Genomic DNA, 27,370 nt, shown 5'->3' with positions numbered 1-27,370 from the left:
CTGCATCTGCCAGTACATTGGAAAAATTAGATCCCCTTCATAATGCAGGTTTGAGATATGCTACGGGTGCATTTAAATCTACACCTGTTATTTCTCTGTATAGTGAAACAGGTCTGTGTTCACTTGATCAAAGAAGGGACGAATATAGTTTAAACTTCTATTCGTGGATATTAAGATACCCATCAAAACTGAGTAGAATTATAAATATCATCATCATTCCAAAAAGAATTGGACCACGATCATTTTACCCATTTGTTATACGACTGAAAATATAGAGAAATATAATATTCCACCATTAAAATTCCTGAACCATTTACCAAATTCAACACCTTTTTGGAAATGGAATAAGCCTCATGTATCCCATGAGTTATTAGATTTAAAAAAAGATGAAATTCCAAGTTACGCTGTCAAATAAATCTTTTTGGAACACCAAGAAATCCATGCAAATACTATCTCCATTTATACAGATGGCTCAAAAACTGATGCTGCCATGGGGTTCGCAGTTATTACAGACGAAAAATACTATCGTGGAAGAATGCCAATTTATAGCTCTATATATTCTGCTGAATTGGCAGGAATTTCATTGGCTCTGTATAAAATTGCTAGAACTCCCAGCAAACATTACACTATATATAGTGATTCAAAAAGTGCTATTCAAGCAATAGATTCTTTTAATCATCATCACCCTGCTATTAGAGCAATACAAGAAAATATCCATTTTTTAAGCCTTCGAAATATCAAGATATCCTTGTGCTGGACACCAGGCCATGTTGGAATTGAAGGCAATGAAATTGCAGATAAAAATGCAAAGGAAGCAGCATTAAATGATAGAAATAAAATGTACAAAACATATTCTTATGTCAAATCAGCCACCTCCAGAATGTGATACCTGTCAAACCAGAGTAACTGTGAAACACATTTTAATTGAATGCTCTAAGTATTCACGTATTAGACTTAAATACTTTGGATCATCTGCTAGAATGCAGGACATTCTAGGAGATGATGACTAATATTTGCAAGATTTTTAAATTTTTAACAGATTTAGATCTATTAAAACATATAAATAATTTTATTAGATATATTAAAATATATGTAAATCATTTTATTCATACAAATTTATTTTAAATGTCTACAGTAAAGTTTTATCTATTTATTTATTTTTTTAAAAAACTAAATGACTAAAAATATATTTATTTAATATGGTAATTTTAACATATTTTATCTGCATTAAGCAGCCGATTGGACTTAGTCGGAAATGGCTGCTTAAACAAATAATAAAAAGTATGAGAAACTGGAAATGTGATTTGGTTGCGTCGTTCAATTCAGTGAGTTTTATTAGATATGAAACTGAAAAGATGTCCAACTGATGTCAACCGTGAAAAAATACAAAATCATAAAATAAAGGTGTGAGAGGTTGAAATAGAATAATTCTGATTTATGGAGATGAAGTAAAATACAAACATAAACATGGTTCTATTTATTGACTATTGCTACAATTCTAACATATTAATAGTAATAATGGACTTTTTTTCAGAAAAAATTGTTACCTGTAATTATCATAAATTTGTACAAATTTTTCTGTACTTTAGGAAAATCTTGCATAATATAAAAAATTTTTGAATTTTCTTAAAGATAAAACGCCGTATAAAACATGACATATCTATAACCATATTTCCTTTACATCGTTCAAGGGGCAACATCATGCCTTACCAGTAAACCATGTTTTACTCCAATCCATTAATAACAAATAGGTGTATGTGTGAAAACTACCCAGTTGCAATAAGATGATAAGTCTTGAAAGACAAGCAGTTCTGTTGTGCATGCCTGAGTCAGATTCCACTGTCCTGGAGAGTGACATGTCATTCCTCTGTGCCAACCTCCATCTCAAAAAATGAGGGGATAGGAGGAGGCGCAAAAGATTTCACTTAATCATTTAAGATTCTGATGTCAAATGATATCATCCACTTCCCAACCCTTGAGGAAAAATCATTCATCTGCCAAATATATCAAACTTTGTCACTTTATTTATTTTTTTTTTTTTTACACTAAAGTAGTACAACAGAATCATTGCTGTGTTCATAGACAGTCATTATGCTAACCTACACAAAGTTGGGAACACCAAAAATCTTAAGGACTCGGTGAGAGAACAGACAAGGCCAGAAGAATTCTGTCCACTGGAGGTACTTTACAACTTGAGGGCTCTTATAGAGAAGATCATTTATAGGAGAGGAATGCAAGGCAGTAATAGCAAAGAGCTCAAGAACAAGGAACTTTCACTAAAACACAGTCATGGCAAAGGCAAGATCCACAAAAGACCAATGATTTACCCTGAACTAACATGCTCAGAGGAGGCAAGGGCAATCAGGAACTTAATCATGGGGGTCAAATACAGGAAGGAAGCATCTGACAACTTCATCAAGGGGCCATAATGAAGCAGTGCAACTCAAAGGTAAAATCCCACCCAAAAGGTTTAATAGTGGTCCATGCAAGAGAGAAAAGGACAAAACAGATAATAAATGATGTTACCACTGCCTAAGTCTAACTCATGGTGGAGAAAGGGGGACATATTGGCAACTGCTACTTCACTTCCAGATAAGCTATTCTCTCTCAGACTACCCTCAATAATCAACATGTATGAATATGCAGTGACTCCAAATGATTGTTAAACTGGTGGGAGTGGGGCTGCTTTTAAACACCCCAAGTCAGAGGAAGCCTGAGACTAGAACAAGATGTAGGAGGTCCTAGAACCACTTTTGCAGCTGCCACAAGGAGGCAATGAATCATTGGAGCATCTGCTGGTGTCTGAAATGCCACTAGAACTTCTCATAGGACCACCTGCTGTTCTTTGAGTTCACATACCTGTGACTCTCCTCTTAGAACCATATCCTTTTGTTGAAAATTCAAATACTAGGAACCCCCAGCAAAGCTTTTTAGACTAAAAAACATCAGGAGATTGGGACTAGGTAGAACCATAGTAATTCCTTCAGTGATTTTGTTGGCCCTGCTACCAAGAAAACTGCAAAGCACTTTCCATGGCCAGGAACCAGATATACTGTGCAAGGGTGCCTTTCAACGCAAGTAGTTGAATACAAGAGAGTAGTTAAGTGCATGAGGACAGAATTTGAGCCAGACTGGTAAGTAGGTACTTGCCAATGTAAGAATAACCAAAGTGGAAGTCACCAAATACATGGGAACAGCGGTCTCGATGTATGACTCAGGAGTAGGAGGGAGCACTAACAATGACTACAATAAGGAACTGATATTGTAAGACAGACAAAACATTCATCTTGAGTCTGGCTGTGGAAGCCTTTTCTGTCAAAAAGAAGTTTTTTCATCAATAAAGGAATGTGTGGAAAGGCGAGCATCCGTGTAAGAAAAGGTGAGAGGATGGAGCATGTCGAGACTGGAGATGGTTGATGACACTCGCAATGCTCATTCTCAGCAGGGACAGGCAGCACCACAGAGGAGGCGGCCTCATAAGAAAAGATTCAAAATTTGACATCTGTGATGGCGGTGCAATGAGAAGAGAGCAAGGAATCACTAATGGCAGCACTGAAGTACAATGTTTTTAAATGTACTACTGAGTGTATAGGAACCATTAATCAATGGACCAGTCCACACACACTAACACATTTTGGGGGAACACACACACACACTTAACACTGTTGGGTCTACAGGTGCTACACTTCAAGTGGAGAGAACTTAATAACCCTGCCCATACCAGCAAGCCGAGACATGATTCCCAGAAGTCGGGTAAAGCCGTTGGTCCCGTTGCTGGATAACCACTGGTTCCATGCAAAGTAAAAATACCACAAACAAAGCTATCACAAAAAAGGGAAGTTCACAATAAAGATACAAAATCACTTAATCCTAACCAAAATGTCAATAATGAACAGCTGAGTCTGAAACTGATCAAAAAGCAAAATATTTACTGAGAAAAGAAAACCCAAAAGGAGCCAATGCAAAAACAAAAATTGACACAGCTAATTTTAAAACAAGGTGAAAACTTGAAATCAAGAATTTTATACCAAACCTAAATCACATGAAAAGATTGAAAACTAAAATGAGAGTATTAACAGTAATGTGATGACAATGTAGTGAGTCATCAACTGAAAGGAAACTAAAAATTCAAATATCACACCTGAAAGTGATTAAATTAAACAGGATAACATTAATCCTGGGAAGCATAAGCAGCATAAACCAATTTTGAAGCAGTCAAAGAAGTATGACTGTGTTGCCTTTCAAGACAGTGAAATGCAATTAAGGTTTGCACTGTGGGAATTTCCTCCTTTCATGGTCTATCAAGTTGATGAGCTGGGTCCATCTCATACTGAGTAAGGCTGTTTATGACTATTTGCTTCAAAAGTACAGGTGAACAGATTCTATTTCTATAGACAATACCTATATCAAAGATATAAAAGGGACAATAATTTTTTTTTTTATAAAACTGATGTTCCCCATATAAACTCACTACTACTGTACTTAGTCTATTTATGCATCTGCTCAAATCCTAGACACTGTAATTTGGCTAGCAAGTAGATCTAGTAGAAAACCCTCTTAGCAGGTACACATGATTGGTCAAGCAAGTACTCAATAGGAAAACAGCTCAATTTTCAGTATGAATGAAATGGAGCAAAAGCACAACAAGGTTGGGTGATGGACTTTCTAGATAAAAGTATTTGGCTATAAAGGAAAAATTTAATTTTAAAAATTAAAGTGTGGATTAGGCTATCTAAAGATCAATGTTCTGGAAGGCATAGTCGTTACTGATCTAACTGGTGTATGTCGAGTTCTCTGCACAGAATGGTTCCTGAGGTAAGAAGAGCATTTAAACTGGACCACATCTTTCTTACTACTTCCATCTGTAGTGAGAATTCGTTAACAAGATGGAGAGGTATCAACCAAGTCTTTTGTGTGTCCTCACCCTCATGGTGGCATAAGTCATGATTCATCAATAGTTTGTCCAAAAGGTGAAAGCAGAAAACTGGAGAGTTCATGACCATCCTACTACTTTTTGACTTGTGGCATCTGTAGAAGACAAGAGAATAAAAACCTTTGTATCAATGCACTGCACTTTTCAATGACAATACTTGTTACGTAGCCTCAAGCCAGCAAAAACCTAACTTCAAGATCCCACTTAGGCAGTTGTTCATTATTGAAATTAGCCTTAGCTGCAGCAAATTACTTATTCCTTGTCCTATCTTTATCTCTGTCAATCTTCACTTACATTCTCACTATCTATGAAGTAAACAGCAGCCATCTAATTACCCATCTATCAATTGTTATCACACTACACACTATTTCCTGACATCATTACTTCTCCTAAACTGATTTCTGTAAGTTTGCTGAAAAGAACATTCTTCCCAGTCACCAAGAAATATAAAAAAAATATATTGGACCAAAGGCTTGATTCAGAGTCAGACCTCTCATTTCTTGTTAAACCAACTACAAGTGGTCCTCCACTCTGATTGTTTATGTCTGAGACGATGACATCCATGAATGAACTCCACTTTTTATATTTCTCAGTTTATCTGTAGTTGGCACTAATGTCCAGCCTGTCTGCAAGTCTTGATATTAAAGTCTTATACGTAGATGTTACCCAGTCTGATACTGGGGCATGTGTAATTGTTGATGGAATAGTGAAAGCTAAATTGGCAGCTGTATCTGCTCTTCCATTTCCTTCAATACTTATTGTGCTGGAATCCAACATATTTTTATTAATAGTCCTGACTGCATAAGTTGATGGATGTTTATTTGGATTTTTTGTACAAGGTGAGTTGGAGACTTTTATTTGTTTACAGCATCAATACCACTTCGTGAGTCACTGAAAATTATAGTGGAAATTGCTCTCTTCTCAGATATTATGTCTAGTGCTATTCATATGGCTTAGGAGGTGATTGGAAGTGGTAATTGGGAGGAAAGAGAGAAAAAAAAACAAGCACAAAGGCTGGAATCTGATTTCAGCAAGCAGGCAAATACAAATTCTATTCTAAAGTAAAGTTAGTACTTGCTGCAGAGCGGGTGAGTGTTTCTTAACAACAGAGCATCTTGAAAGCTGAAGGAGGAGAGCTGGACAATGACTTTCTGCATGTTGCTCCTTTGAAGAATACTTGGTTGGTGTGGCTAGCTATATAAGATCTTCATGTGACTATGTCTTCAGAAAAAGCGTTTTAAAGAAGATTTCACTGCTAGTGAGGCTGAAGAATAGCTACCAGGCAGAGATGGGAGAGTGGTCATCAGGTGAAAATATAAGCTCAATTGCTAACAGTCTTGCAGTTTTTTGGGTGATCAAAGGCAGGAGAGTTATACAAAGATGATTAAACTTGTTGTTCTAAGCAATCCTTCCAGTTCTTCAAACATGTTGTTCTAAGCAATCCTTCCAGTTCTTCAGATAACGAGAAAGAAGGCATAAGGATCTCGCACACGAACGTTTGCTTATAATACCATGATTGTCATAGATCCATCAGGGAATAAAAAGTATATTCGTCAAGGGAGCAAGTGCCTGGCTATCACATGCTGCAGGAAACAAGCATCAAAAGATTGAGTGGTCAAAACCTGAATAAAAGAGAAGGGAACAACCAAGAGAAGGAAGTCCCTCATATTGTCATTGGAATGGTCCTTAGTGTCAATACAAGGTGACACCTGGAATGGTCCTTAGTGTCAATACAAGGTGACACCTGCAACTGATGGTGCCATTAATGTCAAGGATGAGTCTAGCCATAGCCTTGGAGACACTTATCAGATGATATGTCTTCCTAACAGAAACCATCGTGGAATAAGGCAACACCAAGTAAAAAAGAAAATGACTCGGATACTGACAAGACGCTTAAATGATTTGTTGATTTAAGAATATCTTTTATAACATTTCCTACTAAAATAAAACCTCAACTGCTTGGGAGTAAATCCTAACTAACAACTAATTCGGGAGTGCACACCTGCCCAGTATTGGTGTTCATTAATGAAACAATGAGGAATCTCATTCTTGATGGGTCAACCTAACCAGTGTCTGAGACAACTCAAATCCCACAATGCTTAATAATTTACCTACAATATAGTATGTATGGGCACCTACGGGCACCTAGAACATAAGACGATAGCTGTATCAGTAGCTAATAGAAATAAAATTTTCTTGTGTTAAGCACTGTTAAGACCAACAACCTTTACCATTCATATATAACACTCACTCAGGGGAAATAACACTACAAAAACCCACACTCAAAACGGACCTAAATAAGGTGGCATTGAAAAGAATAAACAAAGCTCACTAAAAACCTCAATCACTCTTTTAATTAGTAGCAAGTGCATATGGATGGGAATAGTTAACATATTATAGAAATAAGTAACCAAATATTTATATTAACCAATAACCTGGTAAATTCACCTTGCCAGTAACCTAATCTAATGAAAACACAAGTTACCAGAAAAAGTACAGGTCATCAGTTAATTGTGTACTAACTGGGTAATGAAATTAATTAATGCAAGTGTTCTCAAGCACTTCATTAAATCACTGATGATAGAGTAAAGCATGAAAATAAATATTAAACTAAGAAAAAGTTAATAGTGGTGGGTAAGTACTGCTAAGCACACTTCGTGGGGATTTGTGCAGATGCTAAGTAAACAAAAGGATTTTTTTCTATGAATTATCTGTTTTCATATTCCAATACAAATTTACATTTCCATAAAAAAGCTGAGTATTTTAAAATTAGTATAGCACAAAAACTTGCCTATTTCATGTTTCTTCAAATCCTGATAATTTTTGTTCCATATGTGTCTGTCAGATCCTGTAGAAATGAAAATAAAGTTTTCACAACAGAAAAATTTATTCTTTTAAAAATATTTTTTTCATAAAACTTTCAACATGACTTTAGCTAACTTTGTGGTTACAAAATTTTGGTCCCTTTCAAAATAACTGATAATGGATACCAGGTCAGATCCATAAACTGCAAGGTAAAAGTGGAGGTGGAATAAAGATATACACATGGGTTATGGACTTGTATGAAAAAAATTTTCTTTTAAATTCATGATGAAATCATTATTCATTAATTTTTGATAGTGTAGCTGCTGTTTGTCCTTACTGAAGTGCACAAATGAGCCATGTTTGCCACTATTCTTAGATCTGCAATTGTGAAAATACCAAGTGACTTTTCAAAGTTAGATCTGGAACTGTGAAAACATGAAGTGCCTTATCAAAGGGATGTTATGGCTATCTGCTGAAAATATTTAAGGGCACAGTTTTAAGCCCCATAAAACCATTGGGTAAGAAGGTTCTCTACACTTGCTAACGCCCTTAACACCTTTGTTAATGAGTTTTTTTTTTCATGCATAAACAAAATACAGGCAGTCCCCTGTTTACGACGGGTTCAGATTACGACATTCCAAGGTTAAGGCGCTTTTCAATTATATTCATCAGAAATTATTTCCAGGGTTACGGCACCTACAACGCTGATCTGCCAGAAGAAATATGACACCAAAAATGCAAAATAATCAATATTTGAAGGTTTTTTGGATGAAAAATGCAATAAGAATGCAATTTTCATAGTTTTTAATGCACCCCAAGCATTCAAAGAAAGGTTTTCTTAGGATTTTTGACAATGTTCTGGCTTACAACGATTTTCGGCTTACAACGCGTCTCAAGAACAGAACCCCCGTCGTAGCCCGGGGACTGCCTGTACTCAAAGCAAAAACACATGTTCCAACTTAGTCACCAGGAGTCCAGCAAAAATTCCTCACTTGATGGTGGCCAAAGAAAAATTGCTTGGTAATGAAAGGTGTGTGAGGGGTATACAATCACTCACCCCCTCAAACACCAATTAACTTCCTTGTTACCTAATTTCAACAACCAATTCCAGGCAATGGTTTGTATTACTGGAGGAACAAAGGCCAAGTTCAGTGCCATATACTAAGGCACACCTTAATTAGATCTACTGTTGAAAACTGTGACAGTAACTAATGCCCTTCAAATAAATATTACAGTAGTCAATTCATAGCACTGTTATCTATGACTGTTTATCTTTAGGTCCAGCTTTTCCTGTAATCAGTATTAGAACAGTAGCTCAGAAAGATAACGGATTAAATTGTCCGAGGCTACCCCACTATAAAGGAAACTCCGATATTTTGTTGTATATATACGTGGGAGCGTGTTTTTGCTATAAAGTCCAGGTATATTTATACCCTGTACCCCTTAACTGCTTTAAAATGCTTTTAACCGCCTTATTTTAACAGTTCACTGCCTAATTCAATAGTCCTAACAAACCATAGACAATAAATTATCATCCTAAAACAATTGAAAATCATTTCAGAAATACACGCCAAAGCATCCCAAAACCCGCTAAAGTCATCTTTTAGCAACTAATTGCTACCCCTTTATAAGTGAGCATAGTAGTTTTCTTTCATAGTACGTTTTTTTTTGATGAAGCATATTTTGTGGCTGTTTAGCTAAGAACAACCGAATTGCATTTCAACCATAGTACGATAGTAAACAATTACTGTAGTTATGTTATAAATGATGTTAAACAGAATAGGACACATATTTTTACATTATACCCTTATTCGTAATGGAGAAACAATCAGCAAGGAAATATACTACGCCACACTACTAAATTTAAGCTGCAAGTTGTAGCTTAAGTTAAGTAAATAATGTTCAAGCTGCTAATATGTATAAATTTTTGTGTGTCGGCAACATGGATTAAACTCCCATAAATTTCGATATCCATCAAACCAGACTGTAAATATAACTGGTGAGAAAAGTATTTTAATCAAAACTACTGGGCATGAAAGAACACATTTTACTATTTTATGCGAATAAAAGATAAATACATAAAGCTCATATGACAAAACCAAAAGAAAATAGTGAAGAGAATCTGTTGATTTTCCTACACTAAAAAAACCTGCCTCCAGTGAATCAACTTAGTTCACAACAATACCTATTAAGTCATATTTCGACTTAAACTTATTATAATGAAACACAACCTTGTCTTCTATAAATAGAGTATCTAGAGATTCATTTACAGAAACTAGAAGCAAGAAAATACCTCTGAATTGAGTTAAATATGGCGAAACAAACTTACCTTGTAATTGCCCTCAGCTGATATCCAAACCAAAACATTGATCACTTGTCTGAATTTTATAATACACTTGTGATATGAGAATGCATACATCATTGGATACAGTGATGTAAAACAACTTTTTAAAAAGACATGGAAAAGATGCATATTCATTATGTTTGTATTTTATAATACAATACTAATTGTGCATATTGCACATTCGGCGCTAGATCCTGAAGCGAAAACCCTCAAATTGATATTTCCATTTTGCACCGATTTTTCCAGATTCCGAAAGTACAATATACCATGGTCCGTTAGCACTTACAAAAGTTCTTCTGCAAGGCCTACAAAAGTGTTATACTACACTAAACATATATAAAAAATAAAATTCTTAAAAGCTCTGAAAAGCCTATTTTATAAAATTATATTATACATATATATATAAAAGACTAATAATTGGAAAAAAATAAGCATAAGAATCTACGTACTGAGAAAAATGTCTCCCGTGCGGCAGATGGAACAAAGATATACATACTGTGTAAAATCAATAATATTGAATACCTGAAAATGAAAGTATTACATCAATGACACTCGGAAACCAAAAATAAATCAAGCTCACCTATTCACTCTGCACCTGTCAATTCTGGCTTGGAACTTTTGGCAAAAAGGCCAGCCACATTAAACTGAAGCGACTTCCTTCCACTTTGATGAAACTCACTTCCTTTGGAAGGAACATTCTCTTCTTCGGTAACAGATGCTACCATTTTATTTTCAGTGATACTCGAGCTCAGTTGATCCACATCCAAACCACTTCTGTCCAGAGCCACTTCACTCATAATGGGGTGCTTTCTAGGTCTCCCTACTGGCCTTTTTAGAGAAGATATATAATCACTAGAAAGAAAATAAAAGTTTAGTCATTTTTGTTTATCTATAAACTTATTATTACAAAGTAAAAATTTATGGGTGCTTGAAATCTCTTTAAAATATAAAACATGAAACTAGACTGTGGTTAACATTGAGTGAAAATTTTGAATGGCTCCCATGGTGCTGGCAATAGTGGAAAGCCTTTCTCCATGTACGTAATTTGAAATTAAAACCTCTCAATAACTTTAAACTTCAAGTACTCTGAGATATGATGAATTAACATCAAATAATACACCTTTATGTACTTTTATATCTATGTTTGCCTTCTATGGGATTACTGTTATGCAAGAATTTAAATTCTGTAAGAATTTACATTCTAACATTGTAAATATAAATGGCAACATCAGGCAGTAATTAGCACTTACAGGGATATCTATTTTTTTTATGTTTTACTATTGAATTTCTAATATAATTTGTGGGTAAAGTAATCTAAATACATTTTAGTAAATCACAGTGCATTTATTTATAAACTTCAGAATCTTAGAGTGGGTAGATGTGTTTCATGATTCCTTCAAGATTTCCTTACAGTTGCTGTTGATAGGATCTCTAGTGAACCAAGACCTACTGTGTCAAGAGTTCCACAAGGTAGTACAGTAGTACCTCAGACTTCAAACTTAATCCGTTCCAGAAGGCTATTCGGAATATGATTTGTTCAAAATATGAAACAAATACCACCATAAGAAATAAAGGGAATCAGGTTAATTTGTTCCAGCCAACCCAGAAAGTTGCCCTTTTCACATTTTTTTTCTATTATTAATGTGTTCAAAAGTTAAACAGTGTAAAGTAATGAAACAGTATGTTATATAGAGTGGAATTTTTGAAAATTTTGTTTCTGTGTATGATTTACAAAGTTTGGTGAAAATGGCACATGGCCGGCTGGGGGATGGAGGGAAGAGAGATGTGAACCCTTTGAGGAAAACGAAATGGTCGCAGTAAGCAAAGGTTGTTGATAAAATCAATTTTATTCACATTTTATTACCAGGAGTGTCAAAGGAATCAATAATGTGAGCATTTATTTGTTTGTATGGTGCTTTTACACTGCATGGAATCAGTGGTTATTCAGCAACGAGACCAACGGCTTTTTGTGACTTCCAAACCATGTCGAGAGTGAACTTCTATCACCAGAAATACACATCTCTGACCCGTCAATGGAAAACCAGAAAATTGAACTCGGCCACCGCGGGGGCAGGCCAAGAGGCGCTCATAGTGTGTGTCTGATTGTGTCTGAGAGAGGAAGAGTAATCAGCATGCATGATTGCTGATGTGTTTACACTTAGATCTTAAGTTCATGAGAGATTAATTATGCCACAATACATCAACATACTGTTGGCAAATAGCAGAATTTAAAATAAACATGAGGATTTTGCAAACAAATGCAAGATAAGGAAAGAGAGATTAATTAACTTTGCACAAGGAAGTCGTTTAAACAAACAATTGAAGACAAGCAGAAGCTGACGTGGTGCCAGTGTGTTTATTATGGCGCCAAGTTACTTTTACAGTGGTAAAACAATATAAAAAGCAATGGTCACGAGATACATATTTTACTGCAACAAAAAGAAGTGATTTGGGCAAATCAAGTGTAAGTGAAAGAAACAGGCAAATAACCATCCCAGCCCAGCTGGTAAGTCAGTTGAAAGCAGACCCATCTTCCCTCTCCTCTCTTTTCTATTACCTTACTCAGCACACCGGCGAACACTGGCTCAAGTAAGACTTTTTTCGATTTTTTATTACTGTATTGCATGATTGTTTTCATGTTTTATCATTGTGTTAAATTTATTGTGAAATAACATTTTATTTTTTATGTGAATTGGCACTGCGTTTCCAAACATATTATAATAAAGATTATACTGACTCTTCTTCTCTCCTCAACAAACACAACGCACGATAACTTAAAATCATTCAGTCATTATTCCTCAAAAATATAAATGCTCCCTCCCTCTATCTCAAGTTAGCTGTGCTTTTACATACATACAGTAATATTTTAACTCTCTCTTCTCTCCTCAACATATCAACACCCCTAGTTCAGTCTCAAGTCAGTGGTGGCATACAATTTTGAACATCGTTTATGCTAAATTTTATATTGAAATGCTTTATTCTTTCATTTATTTTTTCAAGTATGGTTATCATTAAACTATATATATTGTAAATGATGAAAATATGTTAATACAGTTTTTCTTGAACACAGTAGGCTGTCAAATACAAATATAAACAACATAAATCGGTCAGTTCGAAGTATGAGCATTTGTTTGATAAACGATACAAAATTTTCTAGAAAATTTAATTTGAAAAACGGAATGTCAGACATAAGAAACGTTCAACAAATGAGGTACCACTGAATTCTTGTTTCACTGTTATTTTTAATGTATAACCATTGTGAGCCTGGAAAACAAGATTGTCCAGTATGCCAAACATACAACACTAGTGGGTGGAGTAGGCTCCACATATGAGAAATGAAGTTTACCTTAGTCTAAAAGGTGACAGGGAGTGGATTAGTGAAAAGTGTACAGTTGCTGGTGAGGTATGAGACAGAACTTGAGTAAAACTAAAATGCTATTGATTAGCAGAATCCCATCCTCCCTTACAGGTGGATAGGACTCTGTTGAATGTGTCTGAAGTTTCAACTATTCTTGGTGTAACTACTGACTCACATTTTACTTTTGAGAGCAAAGTAATGCACATAAGGCCTCATATACTTATAACTGATAAAATCAATGCCATCTGTTATATTCCATTTGTGCTTCCTTGATTAAAATACTGTTCTTCAGTGTGGATGTCTGCTTCTGCCATTGATTTACCTCTTTTAGACAATGTTTCATGGTGGTAGGTTTCCATTTCCTAACATTAGTAGTTATGACTCGGACTATTGATGGATGTCTTTTGTTTGCCAATTTTTCTAATGTTGCATTTCAACAGAGATCGCTCACATTTGCAACTGATCCCTGATCTTTTCCTTCCAAGAGCAACCAGATTTGCTGAACAGCAGCACCACTATGCAGTAAATGTCCCTCAATGTCAAACTTCTCAGTTCCAGAGGTCCTTTATTCCTCACATTGTTGGACTATGAGGATTTTGTGCAACTGGAACTTCACTAGTTCGAGAAGATACAACGTATTACTACCCTAAAAGATTTCTCCTTGTATTTTAACAATTTACTTATATTTGCATCTAGTATTTATTTATCAATTAGTTAATTTATTTTTCCATTTCTACTACTGTCTTCTTTCTGTATTTCCCTTAACCTTCTGTCACTCCTTTCAAATGAACACCATATATTTTGGAAGCTTGACTTTCAAGTCAATGACCTCTGTGGGCTTGTTACATATGAATGGGTTTGTCTCCTGAATAATAATAATACTAATAATAATAATAATAATAATAATAATAATAATAATAATATAATAATAATAATAAATATACGCTGTTAAAAGATACTGCTACCGAGTTGATTCTGTAGCGAATTATTTTTATCTTTCTTATGACAGCTTTCTTGGGTACTACAGCTGGCGAGTAACCCACCAATACAGGCAGGCCTTGGTTATCGGCAATCCGGTTTTATGTTTCGACGATCTCTGGCTCCAAAATGCGCCAATTTCTGGTTATTGGCACTGAAAAATCAAAATTTTTGGTTAAGCCGTCAGAACAGAACCCCCACTGATAACCAGGGATTGCCTTTATTAGTCATCATCGGGTGGGAGTAATAAAAAATTAGGATTTATGTCATGACTTAAATCCTGATTTTGTATTGCTCCCACCCGATGATGACTAATATTGGCGCGTTACTCGCCAGCTGTAGTAACCAAGAGAAAGCTGTCAAAAGAAAGACAGAGAAAACTCTCTACCGAATTAACTCGGCTGATGCAGCAATATCTTTAACAGCACCTTTCTAAAAGAGGCTCTCCCACCAGTAAATATAATACAAAATAACAATAATAATAATAATACAGAATCTTAGTACTTTAACAAAGTGTACTAACAATAGCTTGTTATTTTTATTGTATATTTCAAAATCAGAGTTAATACATTTATTAATGCATCAATGCATATAATATGATTAAGATGTGGTAACACTGTATACAGAGTATTAAAATTCAAAGGAAAATTGCATTAAATTACCAGGACCTACAGGATTACTGTTACAGGACTGAATCAATTCTAGCACTTTGTTATTATTTTTGATGATCCAGTATTATTTGTACTGAAAGTAAATTAAGCATAATACTAATATTTTAACTAATGCAATTTAGAATGACTTTCACAAAATTTTGGTATGGTGCACACACTTTATATGACTGACCTGTGACTACAAACAATTTATCAATATATTTATATCAAAACTACATCCCAATGTTGTAAGCATCTCAAGGTTATAACTAGGTTATACTGTAGTCCTGAGACAAACTTGAAGTTATATTATAAACGTAGAAGTATGATATGCAAAATATAGAATTAACTGAATTTACAAAAAACTAAACAATCGAGTTAAGTAAGGCAGTCCCTAGTTATTGGTGGACTCGGTTAATGGCGATTTTATGGGGCTTGTCTAGCGCCGTAAAATCAGCGATTTATGGCCCCATAATGGTCCGACTTGCAGATATCGGCGCCATGAGGTGCCGATAATAGAGTTACGGTGCCATAACATACCTAACTGGGGTCCCATTAACCGAAGCTCAGCACCACAAATCGCCAAGTTTCGGTTAATGGCGGTTTTCACTTATCAGCACTCTGCTGAGAATGGAACCCCCGCCAATAACCAGTGACTGCCTGTACTGGTAAGCTAAGAAAAAGAATTGAACTGAAATAAGACATAATAAAATTAACTTTTAATAATACTGTTAATAAGGATTAGTTAGAATTAACTATAACTAACATGTATAGTGGCAAGCAATTAATAGTAATCAGCTTTAAGTAAATTACTATAATAAGAACTCATAGTAATAAAAGAACATCATAAGAATGTAATATTATATTATGTACATAAAATGTTGTACCAGTTCTATCAATCTTGAGATTGCATTAAATCAATGGGAATGTCAAAATGATTACCTATTCCCTTTAGCTTTTTGTTTGCTTAGTGACCAAAAATGTTTCTAAATGATAGATATGTTACTTACTTTAGTTTTTTATTTTTCTTATGTACTGTTCCAGGTAAAGGGGATAAAAATTAAGCAGGAAAAAGAAGGGGATGAATCCAAAAATGCCTTGGCAATTTATTTTCTGTGCACTGTTGATAACCTTTTTAAGCAAGGACTTTGTTAAACACTCATTATACTTGCAACCCTACACACTAGGTGGATGAATGCAAGGTACTTGGGGCAAAAACCCAAGAATTGTAAATAAAAAGGGCACTCAACACCATACTCAAAACACAAGAAGTGATGGAAAATGAAAAGATAGGCAATGTGAAATGAGAATTAATAAGAACTTAAAGAATATAAAATTATTCTAACACTACAAAAGAGATGAAGGCATACAAGTCATCCTCATCTCTGGAAAAAGCAACCATACATTTACCCTAGAGATAAAACTTATAATTGTCACTTATGGCAGCAAAGCACACTGACTCCACTGTCAAAATTGCACAAGTACAATTTTTTTCATAATGAATTGTACAGAAGAGTTTACATACTATACAAGGTAAAGAAACAATGTAAATGTGACTACAATTACATTTCATAACAAGGTTTTTAGGGGAAATACATACTACTCATTCAGATACTACTATAAAAGCACACTATCCATCTGCATGGCAGGTCAGCTCAGCCCACGAATTCAAGTAAAATATAGCTGATAGCTGCTATATATATACACAAATCTTCCCCTTAGATCATCCACTGGCAGAAAATGGTCATATGTAAAGTGTCACAGTCTGGACAAACCTCTTGACTTTGCTCTCCAAGACCAGACCAGTTCTCACTTTTCCTTAATCGGTCTCAGCTATTTCAAACTACTGTCATTGCACTCTTAGTGATGTTTTACATAAATGATTATAATGTGTGTTCCTTGGATTTACATACACCTTAGATTTTAATGTGTATTTTAGTGGTGCCTATTTGAACTCCCCAGTGTCCTTTTATTACTGCTGCTGCTCACTGTACATCTCTCTCTTATTTTGAGAAGCTGTTCTGTTTACTTCACATGCATTAGTTAAGTATTAGTACTCCATTTTATATCAATGTTGACTTGGTACGTATTTAAATTAAGATGCTCACGGATAATTTATTGACTCATTAATAGATAACTGTCATTACCAAATTCTTTCTTATTTACCATTATTGTTATGCTTAAAGAAACTCACTTGACTATGTTGAAGAACACCTATGTTTATATTCTGCTCATATCAGTTACTGCAAACTAATATGTAAATTATTGTACATGCTGTATTTTCCCTTATTTCGAGCTGTTCGTTGTTAATTAAAGTTCAGTTTCTTGGGTTGTTACCATAATTGTCACTTAATGAATTTATGATTATCATAATCATGTGGTTTTGAGATCTAGTTAGTGATTTAAGTTCTCTTGCAGTGACCAGTTATACTATACATTTATTACAAATAATTTTTAATTTTCATAATGGTTTACAGTAGATGCACTGGCCTTCGTATGGACAGTGGAGTCATTTTCCTGCCTAGTTTAGGGAAAGAGAGAGAGAACTTCATTTATGGTGCAGTGCTAGACAGGTGTTAGGACTGGGCCGCCATCTGTTTGTTGCATTTGCCTCAGAGAGGTAAATGCAACAAACAGATGGGGGCCAGTCCTAACACTCAACTGGCACTACATAACAAATGAAGTTCACTCTCTTCCCTAAGCTAGTGCATCTACTGTAAACCATTATGAAAATTAGAAATAAAATTTTTCAAATTATTTGTAATTAGTACATAGACCTCAGAGAGGCCTACTAATTCAGTTCCCATGTGCTTTGAAGCCCTCCAGGATGGGAAACTGAAAAAAATTACTACTCCTTTGCTTCACTGCATAATTAAATAAATATTAACTCAAATTTGCTTTTGGAGAGACTCCTATACAATTTGTCAATCCATTCCCAGAAAAATGACAAATTTTTAACCAATTTGTATTTTTCATAACTTACAAACCTGAGGTCTTAACATTAGGATAAATACTAAGTGCCAGCTGGAAACCGGTATAGTTTAAAATAATTGTCGCAAGAGACTATTGGCATCTGTGCTTGGTCATGAGACATGTGGAGCCACCCACATACCCCTCTTTAACTTGTGACCCCGTTAGTTATTTTCTTACTGCCTTTAAGAGAGGACGTGCTTTGCCTCCATACTTTTAAAGCTGGTTTAGTTTGCCCCCTACTGTTTTGAATTTGTGGTTTGGAATTCCTGGGCATGTGAACATGAAGCCTTCTCATGCTTTGAGACTTCCTGGATATCACAAGAAGCAGATAAACGCCCGGATATTGTCTTCGACGATTTTGCGTCGAGGTACTCATTGTGTAGCAATCGTAGGTGCAGAAACACTTAAGGTACAGTTAATTTGTTGTCTGTGCTTTGGAATATCACATATTCATATACTAATTGTGCTCCTTTCCCTGCGGGGAGAGGTGTGCATCGCCATCTTGTTTTCGTTCCAGATATGTGGGCTTCTTTAGGAAGTCTTATGATTTGTCTAAACTAAAGCAAATATATACTATGAACAATGCTCATCTGTTTATTCTTAAGCATTAGATGCCTGCATTTATAGAGGTATCACCTTCATGTAAGCAAGTACTTTGGGCAATTGCTTCCTTTGCACTAAACATCAGTAAGTAAAGAAAGGTACTTATCACTTGTTACTATTGCAGTTTCAGCACATTTTATCTGGAAGCCTACTGATTACTTTCCTGTCCAACTTGGTGCTACTGACTGACTCTGCAGTTGCCAAAAGCAGCAAAAATAGAACATGATGTCTGTCCTCCAATCTTTCATTCGGTGAAGAAAAGTTAGAAGAATAATTAATAATTTAGGGATGAATAAAAACCCAGGCCCAAAAAGAAGTTGAAACACTATCTAGATCTCCTTTGAAATCAGCATGGGTAACAATGGACAACTTACTCCCAAAGCTCCTATAAAACCTCAAATCAGAATGTAGTATGAGAACCAGTATCCACCCAAGAGTAATACTGATTTTCCTTGGCAAGACGCCTCAATGAGCATATTTCATCAATTAGAAAATACCTCACTAATGAAAGGAACACCATGACTGAGGGTGAGTGTGTGGAATTTTGGGACAGAGCGGCTTTTCCCAATATTCGAATGGTGCTTGGTCCCTCCGTTAACAGGATTTCATATAATGGTAATCCTGCCTATTAATATAGCAATGAAAGCCATAGAAGCAAACTCTCTCCAATTTAATGGAAAACACATATAGCACAACAACAATTTTAGAGAAGCAATATGTTCCCTCTCTGGGAGGTGCCAATCTTCTGTCCCTTCACTTTTACAGCAATCATGTGGAGACATGATAGTCTACAATTGAGGTTAAGTGCCTTGCTATTACAACAATCATGACATATAAAGTACCATTGTCGGAACACGACAAATTTGTTAATCAATTTATATTTTCATAACTAAAAACCTGAGGTCTTAACATTATGATTCTGGAATTGATTCTAATATGGAAATTCTTAATTCCCTTCTCCAGTCTTTCGCACTGCAAAGGCCAGCTCCTGCAAGGCTTCCCATTACCTGGTCCTTGAATAAGAAAATGGTTTCTAAACTGTGACTATCTTGGATTATAAATTCCTGAAACAATATTTTCATGAGATATTAATGCCAGGGAAGGTGCAATAATCCCTCAGCCAGACCTGACATAATTAGGTAAGATCTCCTTAGAGCCACAAAGAATAATACATATCTAGGTTCTTATGTTGTTTTCTGTTCTTTATTGCTAAACCCTGCTAGGTATCCAAAATAAAGAAAATAGTTGATAACCTGTGATTATACTGTACTTCAGACCAAAAACTAAAATGTATCTGGGTTGTTGGGATTAACAGTCAATTTCTTCTGTAAGCTCTTGAAGATAAACAAGAGGCTATAGTATAAAGAAAAAAAGTTTTGATGTAGGAGAAATGAGACATTTTTATTAATTTGTATTTTTCATCACTAATAAAGCTGAGGTCTTAACATTAAGATATAAATATATTTTGGTGCCCACTGGTAACCGGTTAAAAGCAATAAAAAAAATTTAAATGCAAGGAATCTGTGACATCTGGCATCCGATACGTAGTTGAGGTGGAAACGAGTCAGAGACCGCACTTGAACCTAGTGATGCATTATTCTTTCTTCAACTGCCTTGGAGAGCAAATGTTAGCTTTGCTCTCCTACCCAAGCACCTTTTGACCTGAGCCCATGTTTTCTTTCTCTATTGTATCATGGATTCTACTATCCACCTTAAGAAGACCCGTAAGTGTCCCAACCTTCCATGGTTCCCATGTTCAATGCTTCCTGGCTTCCTCCAAGACAGATGCAACTTAACTTGCAGTAGAAGTACGTCATCAGCTGATTTTATATATAATGCTGCCCCGTCTCCCTCAAAGTAAACATTGCCTCTTCAAGGAGAGAGGGGCCAGCTCCATCTTGTTCCTTTGTTGCAAGTTTGTAATCTGAAATATTGTTTGGGATATACTGAAACAGCATACAGGCTGTTGGAACATCTATACAAGCAGGATGAAGGGAAAAACATTCTGATTGTGAGCAGGAGACAGAGCCCTCTTGTCCTGAGTCCTTGATATTCATTCTTTCACTGTGCCAACAACCACTATTCTGGCTGAGACAACTAGTATAAGAGAATTCTTTGAGAGTGGTTGGTCTGTCTTATGGAGCCTTGGGGGACCATGAGAGTGCAACTCCTTTGATGATTCACAGTATCTACCAATAATAGGCTTTTCCTACATCAAAACCTGTTTTATGATATCCACAAAGCCTCAGAAGAATGGAAGCCTATCATCAACCTCACTCAGAAATACAACCGAAAATCAGCAATTTTTGGGGCATATCAGCGCCAATAACCAGATTTTGACACCGATAACCGGTTAATAGTGCCTCTGTTAGGTATGCATCGGCACCAATACTTTATTATCAGTACCAATAACCGGAAATTGGTGCATTTCAGTGCCATAAATTGGCTATTTTCAGCGCTGGACAAGCCCCATAAAACCGGATCGCTGTTAACCAAGGACTGCCTGTACTTGAAATATCAGCTGGGGCATCTCCTCACATATCAACCTATTTGCTTAATGACCTAGTTGTAGGAATGAAACTCAGTCATTAAGTGAGGAGCGTCTGTCACTGATTATGACTGACTCATGCTAAAAGTTCACATCCAATATGTTTTTCACCTAGAGCAGCTCTCTCTAGGACATCTCTGAATCTAGTCAAATTAATGGATTTCTACATGCTGTAGTTTGGTGTTTAAATTTCTGACTGAATACTTCTCAACTCTACCCATCTTCCCTAGCATACTTATGCTATTTATTCTATGATTTGTTCATTAGGAACTGACTAATTCAATGTGCTGAATTCTGTTCCAGTTAATCAAACTGTTTTATGAATGTTTCTGTAATGTTAATGATGAAACATTGACCTTGTTAGAGCTCTATTATCTGTAGCTGACCTTAATAAAGGTTAACTGTCCAAGTTTGTAAATTGTTATCACAGTATTATTTTTATTATTACGTTATTCAATAACAAAAAGCATACAGCCTTGCTGAACATGCCAGAGGGCCATCAACTTACATTAAGCTCCACAGATAATATAATAATAATAAACAAACTTTGTGGCTATGAACACAACACCAGGCTGTCCTGATTAAACATCTACAAAAACTTGTTAGTAAAGTAAATAGGAGTTAACCATTATACTTCAGTTCCTACTGTTTTATATGAGATAATATTATGCCTAATTAATAAAAAAGAAAACTGCAAGTATTAGAAAACTGGTACATATTTTCTAAAGAACAAGAGCTACACGGAAATGTTGCTGCTTGCCCAAGATTAACAGCACACTCTATTGGTTAAATATGCAAATGTACAATACTATATATAATTAATAATAAATCAACCAAAATAGTAATATGAAAAACAAAAAAGCTAAAAACAAGGTGAGACAAATGTCCTTGAATGGACCCCTCAGGCTACAGAATGTAAACTCAAGGAAGGAAAGACCAAACTCAAAATCAGGTCAAGCGTTCGATCAAAAGTGCATCTACTTCATAGTATGAGGGGAAGATAGGTGACAAGCTACAATGAACAAGCCAGGAGTTTCCCCAATCTCTTGGTAGCTCATTTATAATCACTGGCATCCAATTAGTCTCCTTCTCCCTAAATTACAAAACCAGTAAAATACTGTCTGTATTTGTGAATGAACACATTGAAAGCATAAAAATATTCATGTCTTTTCCATCTTTAAACCACAAGTGGTTAGCATAACATACTTAAAACTAGAGGTTGCAAAGGACAACAAAAACACTAAAAAATAATTTAAAATCTACTTCTCAAAACAATATACAGAATACTTAACAAAATAAAATACATTAGAATAAAACATTTGTTTACAGTGTCCATTGCATTCTCATCAGCTATGATAGTATACAAATTGTTTATCTTTCCTTAAAATACCCAAAATATTAACACTGTACACTTAAGTAGAAAGACCATTAATATTTAAACCTGTCTCTTTACTACTGTACCCATTACCTTCTAAAACATTAAATACATAAATAAGAACAAAAAGGACACCTTTGCATCACTAATCATGCAAGTTTCTTTATAGACAGCAAACAAATTTAAAATACCTGTTTTAACCCTATTCACTACACTTCGAAGATGTTAATCTTTACCATCATCAGACTCCTCATGTTTTGAGTTATTATAATTAAAGCAATTCAACCTGTGGCCAAGCACTTGAACCTACACAATGTACAATGCAGTATTCTGATACAATACTGTATGTATAAATAAATTCTTTGTCCATCATAATTTAATAAACACTATACGTATATTGCATTTAGCACAAGCTTAATATTTTTAAGTCTGACAAAACACAGCAAGTAAATAAAATTAGGTTACCTCACCACTTACATTTAAAATTAATTTAAGGGGACAAAATGAAGATTTTGCCTTGACACAGCTGTGTACCACTGAATTCAATTACCAGTAAAGAAAGGTTAAAACTTGTAACTTAATGACAATGATGGCTGAGGCTATAAAAATAAACCTCACATGATTATGATGCTAGGATATTGATTCCACAAGTGCTAAAGCCAATGGAATGGGCAACCTACAGCATTTACTAGCATATGCACAGAGAAAACAATAATAAGAAAAGCAAGAAAAGGTGGGGCTTAATCCAACAAGAAGTGTTGTTGTAACTATCTTTCAAAGAAAGGCTTCGGGGCAAAAAACAGAAGCAGAAAGTGTACTCAAAAGTTTGGCAATAGAATGAAAGAAACAATCAGTAAATTCTGAAATCGGAGAATACATACTAATAAGCACAAAATTAATGTGGAAAGATGTGGTAACTGAGGCTGCCTGTAAGGAGGGTTTTCCTCTTCAGCTCAGTAAGAGACTTGAATAGTATAAAATAAAAGGAGAAGCCTAGTGGTGCGGAGGATGAGTATCAAGAGCTGAGGTAAGAGAGAACAACTGAGAGAATAACTGATCCAAATACATTCCTTTAGATTTTCTACTATTCAGAGGGACACTAAAAAATCTCCCAAAATAAGATTGAGACTCCAGATAAGTATGAATAAATCCACCATAAAGCTTTAAGAAGTTGGAGGCATAAAGGAATTTACAGCATCTCACAAATACAATTACTTAAAGACTTAGCTTTAGCATTTTTACATTTTAAACTGAGATCTCACCATGACATGAAAAGCCTACATAACACAAAATGGAGCTAGAAGTGAAAGTTTAATATAAACTATAAACTTCATCAAAAATACATATTGTGAACTGAATGAGTGTGTCAAAGAAATAGGATGGAATTGTGTATTAGAAGCATTCAATCAGACTAAGTTACATCTTCTTCATTCAGACATATTGATAAGCAACAAATAACAGTTATAAAACATAAAACTTTGGTTGTAAGCCTAGTGATAAAAAAATGTGCAATTTCAGTCTTCTCTAAATCAGTTTTATTGTATAGAATAGTACACTAACCAATAGATTGTAAATTAACTGTTTTCTCTGTTGTACAAAACCTTTTCTTTATACTGTACAATAAACCCTACCATATTAGCTTTTCCAAAATTTGCACTAAACATGTATCATACTATCAATCACCATCTTGGGTGAGCAACCTCATTACTATCTTAGAATATTAAACATCACATTGGAAGATTAAAATAATATCACTAATATTTTTTACTTCAAGTTTCTTCTAATAACCTCTGCTCAGACAGGCCAATGATTTGAGTATTTATACCGACTGACATGTTTAATAGCAAGGCTGTCAAAACTTTTAATTTATTTTTAGGCCATTTTACTTTATACAAAATCAAGTCATGCAGTTCACTTTAGTAGTATATAGCATATTATACTAAAACAGTAGGAACTAGCCTCCCAATAATTAACTCGACTATTTGCTAATGAAAACAATATTTACATACTAAGTTTATTTAGAACAGGTATGTACAGTATCCTGCATTGGCACTAAATATGCCTCTGCAAAGTCAGCCTTTCTTACCTCAAACTTGTGCAGCTGTATAAAAGTTTTTATTATTATTATTATTGATATGTTATAAAAATATTCTTGAAAGCCAAACAGGCAATCTGCCCATTGGAATGGGTTTGGACGGCGCCATTTTGGCATACGGCAAATCTAACAATATACATAAAAATGTACTTAATTCCTTCTCCATAGCATCTCCAGGTAAGCATGGGAATAGGTCATGTTGGAAGTTTGTCAGCCAGCTTTTTTTTTTTTTTTGTAGTAAGCATCAATGATAAGTCACTTTCTCTTTCTTTCTGTTATGTTTAGTTTCAATACAGGAATATTGCTTATTAAGTGTCATTAACCCTCTTACGCCGGAGCCCTAAAAATCAAAACGTCTCCCGTATGCCGGGCCCTGGTTTGGAGTGAGCGCGGAAGTGGAAAAAATAATTTTTTCAAAAAATTACAGCGCGCGTACTTTTGAAAGATTAAGAGTTCATTTTTGGCTCCTTTTTTTGTCATTGCCTGAAGTTTAGAATGCAACCATCAGAAATGAAAAATAATATCATTATCATATGTAAATAATGCGATATATGGTAGCGAAAAAAAAAAAATTCATAACATAATTGTATTCAAATCACGCTGTGCAGAAAGCGGTCAAAGCTAACCAGTTACTTTTTTTTTGCGTTGTATTTGTACACTAAATTGCGATCATTTTTATATATAATACATTGTAAAACAATAAAAGCAACACCGGAAAAATATTATCACAAAAATGATGTACGAATTCGTAACGAGCGGACGTAAAAAAATGTTATTTTCAAAAATTCACCGTAATTCTAAATAATGTTTCTAGAGACTTCCAATTTGTTTCAAAATTAAGAAAAAATGATTGAATATTACGATACTGTAAGAGTTTTAGATTAGAATTGCAGATTTCGACCATTTCGGACGAGTTAAATTGACCGAATGTCGAAATTTTTAATATATATATATATGGACATATTTCGAAGATGGAAAAAGCTACAACCTTCAATTATTTTTTATTGTATTCTTCATGAATTTGCGCACATTTTGATATATGAAACTCTATAAAAAGGCTAATATGAAAAGGAGCAAATATTAGGATAATGCCATGTACGTATTTCGGAGACTTGCGGCCGCGAATCGGCGCGCGGAGTGAAGGTAAATATATTTTTCAAAAATTCACCATAAATCACAATATTGTTTTTAGAGACTTCAAATTTGTTTCAAAATGAAGAAAAATGACAGAATATTACTAGGCCGTAAGAGTTTTAGCTTACAATTGCGTTTTTTCAACTATTTCGGTAGAGTCAAATTTGACCGAACGTGGTTTTTTTTCTATTTATCGTGATTTATATGCAAATATTTCGAAAAAAGAGAAAAAGCTACAACCTTCAATCATTTTTAGTTGTATTCTACATGAAATTACGCACATTTTCATATATAAAACTTTATGTAACAGCTAATTTTAAATGGTGCAAACATTTCGACAATCGCACAAAAAAATTCTGATATTTTCGGAAGTTACCGCGCGAACGTAATGTTTTTTTTTTCATAAATTCACCATAATCGATATTAGTGCTAGAGACTTCCAAGTCGTTGCAAAATGAAGGTAAATGATTGAATATTACTAGAAATATACGAGTTTTAGCTTACAATTACTGCGTTTTTCGACCATTTCGGTAGAGTCAAAGTTGACCGAAAGTTTGAAATTTTTGCACTTAACGTTATTTATATGAAAATATTTCAAAAACTGATAAAACTACAACCATGGGTTGTTTTTTGTTGTATTGTGCAGGAAATTGCGCACATTTCATATATAAAACTTTATGTAACGGCAAATTTAAAAGGTGCAAACATTTAGGACAATCGCACGAAAAAATTTATCGGAAGAGTTATCGCACGAACGTAAGGAAAAAGTTTTTTCATAAATTCACCATAAATCGAAATATTGTGCTAGAGACGTCCAATTTGTTGCAAAATGAAGGCAAATGATTGAATATTACTATAATGTAAGAATTTTAGCTTACAATTGCGTTTCTCGACCATTTCTGTAGAGTCAAAGTTGACCGAAGGTCGAAATTTTTGCACTTATCGTCATTTTTATGAAAATATTTCAAAACTGATAAAAGCTACAATCATGAGTATTTTTTAGTTGTATTGTGCATGAAATTGCGCACATTTTCATATATAATACTTCATGTAAAGGATAATTTAAAATGGTGCAATAATTATGTCAAAGTGACGAAATAATTTTCCGAGATGTGTCACTGATACTTTTTAGTGCGATAAGAAAGAAATTCGCGCTTGCGCGCCTGCGTAGCGATTGTAAACAAAACAACGCCTTGATCCGTGAACTCCCAGCATCCCCCAAGGCGCGTGATACAAAAGTTTTCGGCTGGTAGGCCTATAAATATTTTTCCGCGAATTTTTAAAAAAACTTTTTTGAGCCGACGTATGATACGTCCAATCGGCATACGGGAGACATTTTGACTCGACGTTTAATACGTCCAATCGGCGTAAGAGGGTTAATATCGAGTGTACACCAGTATGTAAAACTAGATATGCATTCTTATTTCATTTATCCATAACATGTCTGGGTGGTACTGATAGGCAATACTAATATGAAATTGCTCTATTTTCTAACATAAGTTTTAAACATTTCTTACTAAGTGTTTTGTTTTATATCACCTTGCATGTCATACATAGATTGCTATAAAAATGAA

The 27,370-nt window shown here is 34.8% G+C and overlaps 1 protein-coding gene across 1 annotated transcript in view; it reads right to left on the bottom strand.

The window, feature by feature from the left end:
* Positions 1–1,462: 1,462 nt before the first annotated feature.
* LOC135214901 (protein jim lovell-like) overlaps positions 1,463–27,370 on the bottom strand; it is a gene marked incomplete in the record, with an annotated part of 123,043 nt that continues 97,135 nt past the window's right edge. The window contains 2 exon segments of the mRNA XM_064249354.1: positions 1,463–5,028; positions 10,663–10,934. Coding sequence (XP_064105424.1) covers positions 10,667–10,934 — 268 coding nt within the window.

This window comes from Macrobrachium nipponense, chromosome 46 (assembly GCF_015104395.2).
Source record: "Macrobrachium nipponense isolate FS-2020 chromosome 46, ASM1510439v2, whole genome shotgun sequence".
NCBI classification, from domain to species: Eukaryota; Metazoa; Arthropoda; class Malacostraca; order Decapoda; family Palaemonidae; genus Macrobrachium; species Macrobrachium nipponense.
Note: the sequence above shows the minus strand (reverse complement) of the source record. Positions and strands in the feature narration are given on the sequence as shown.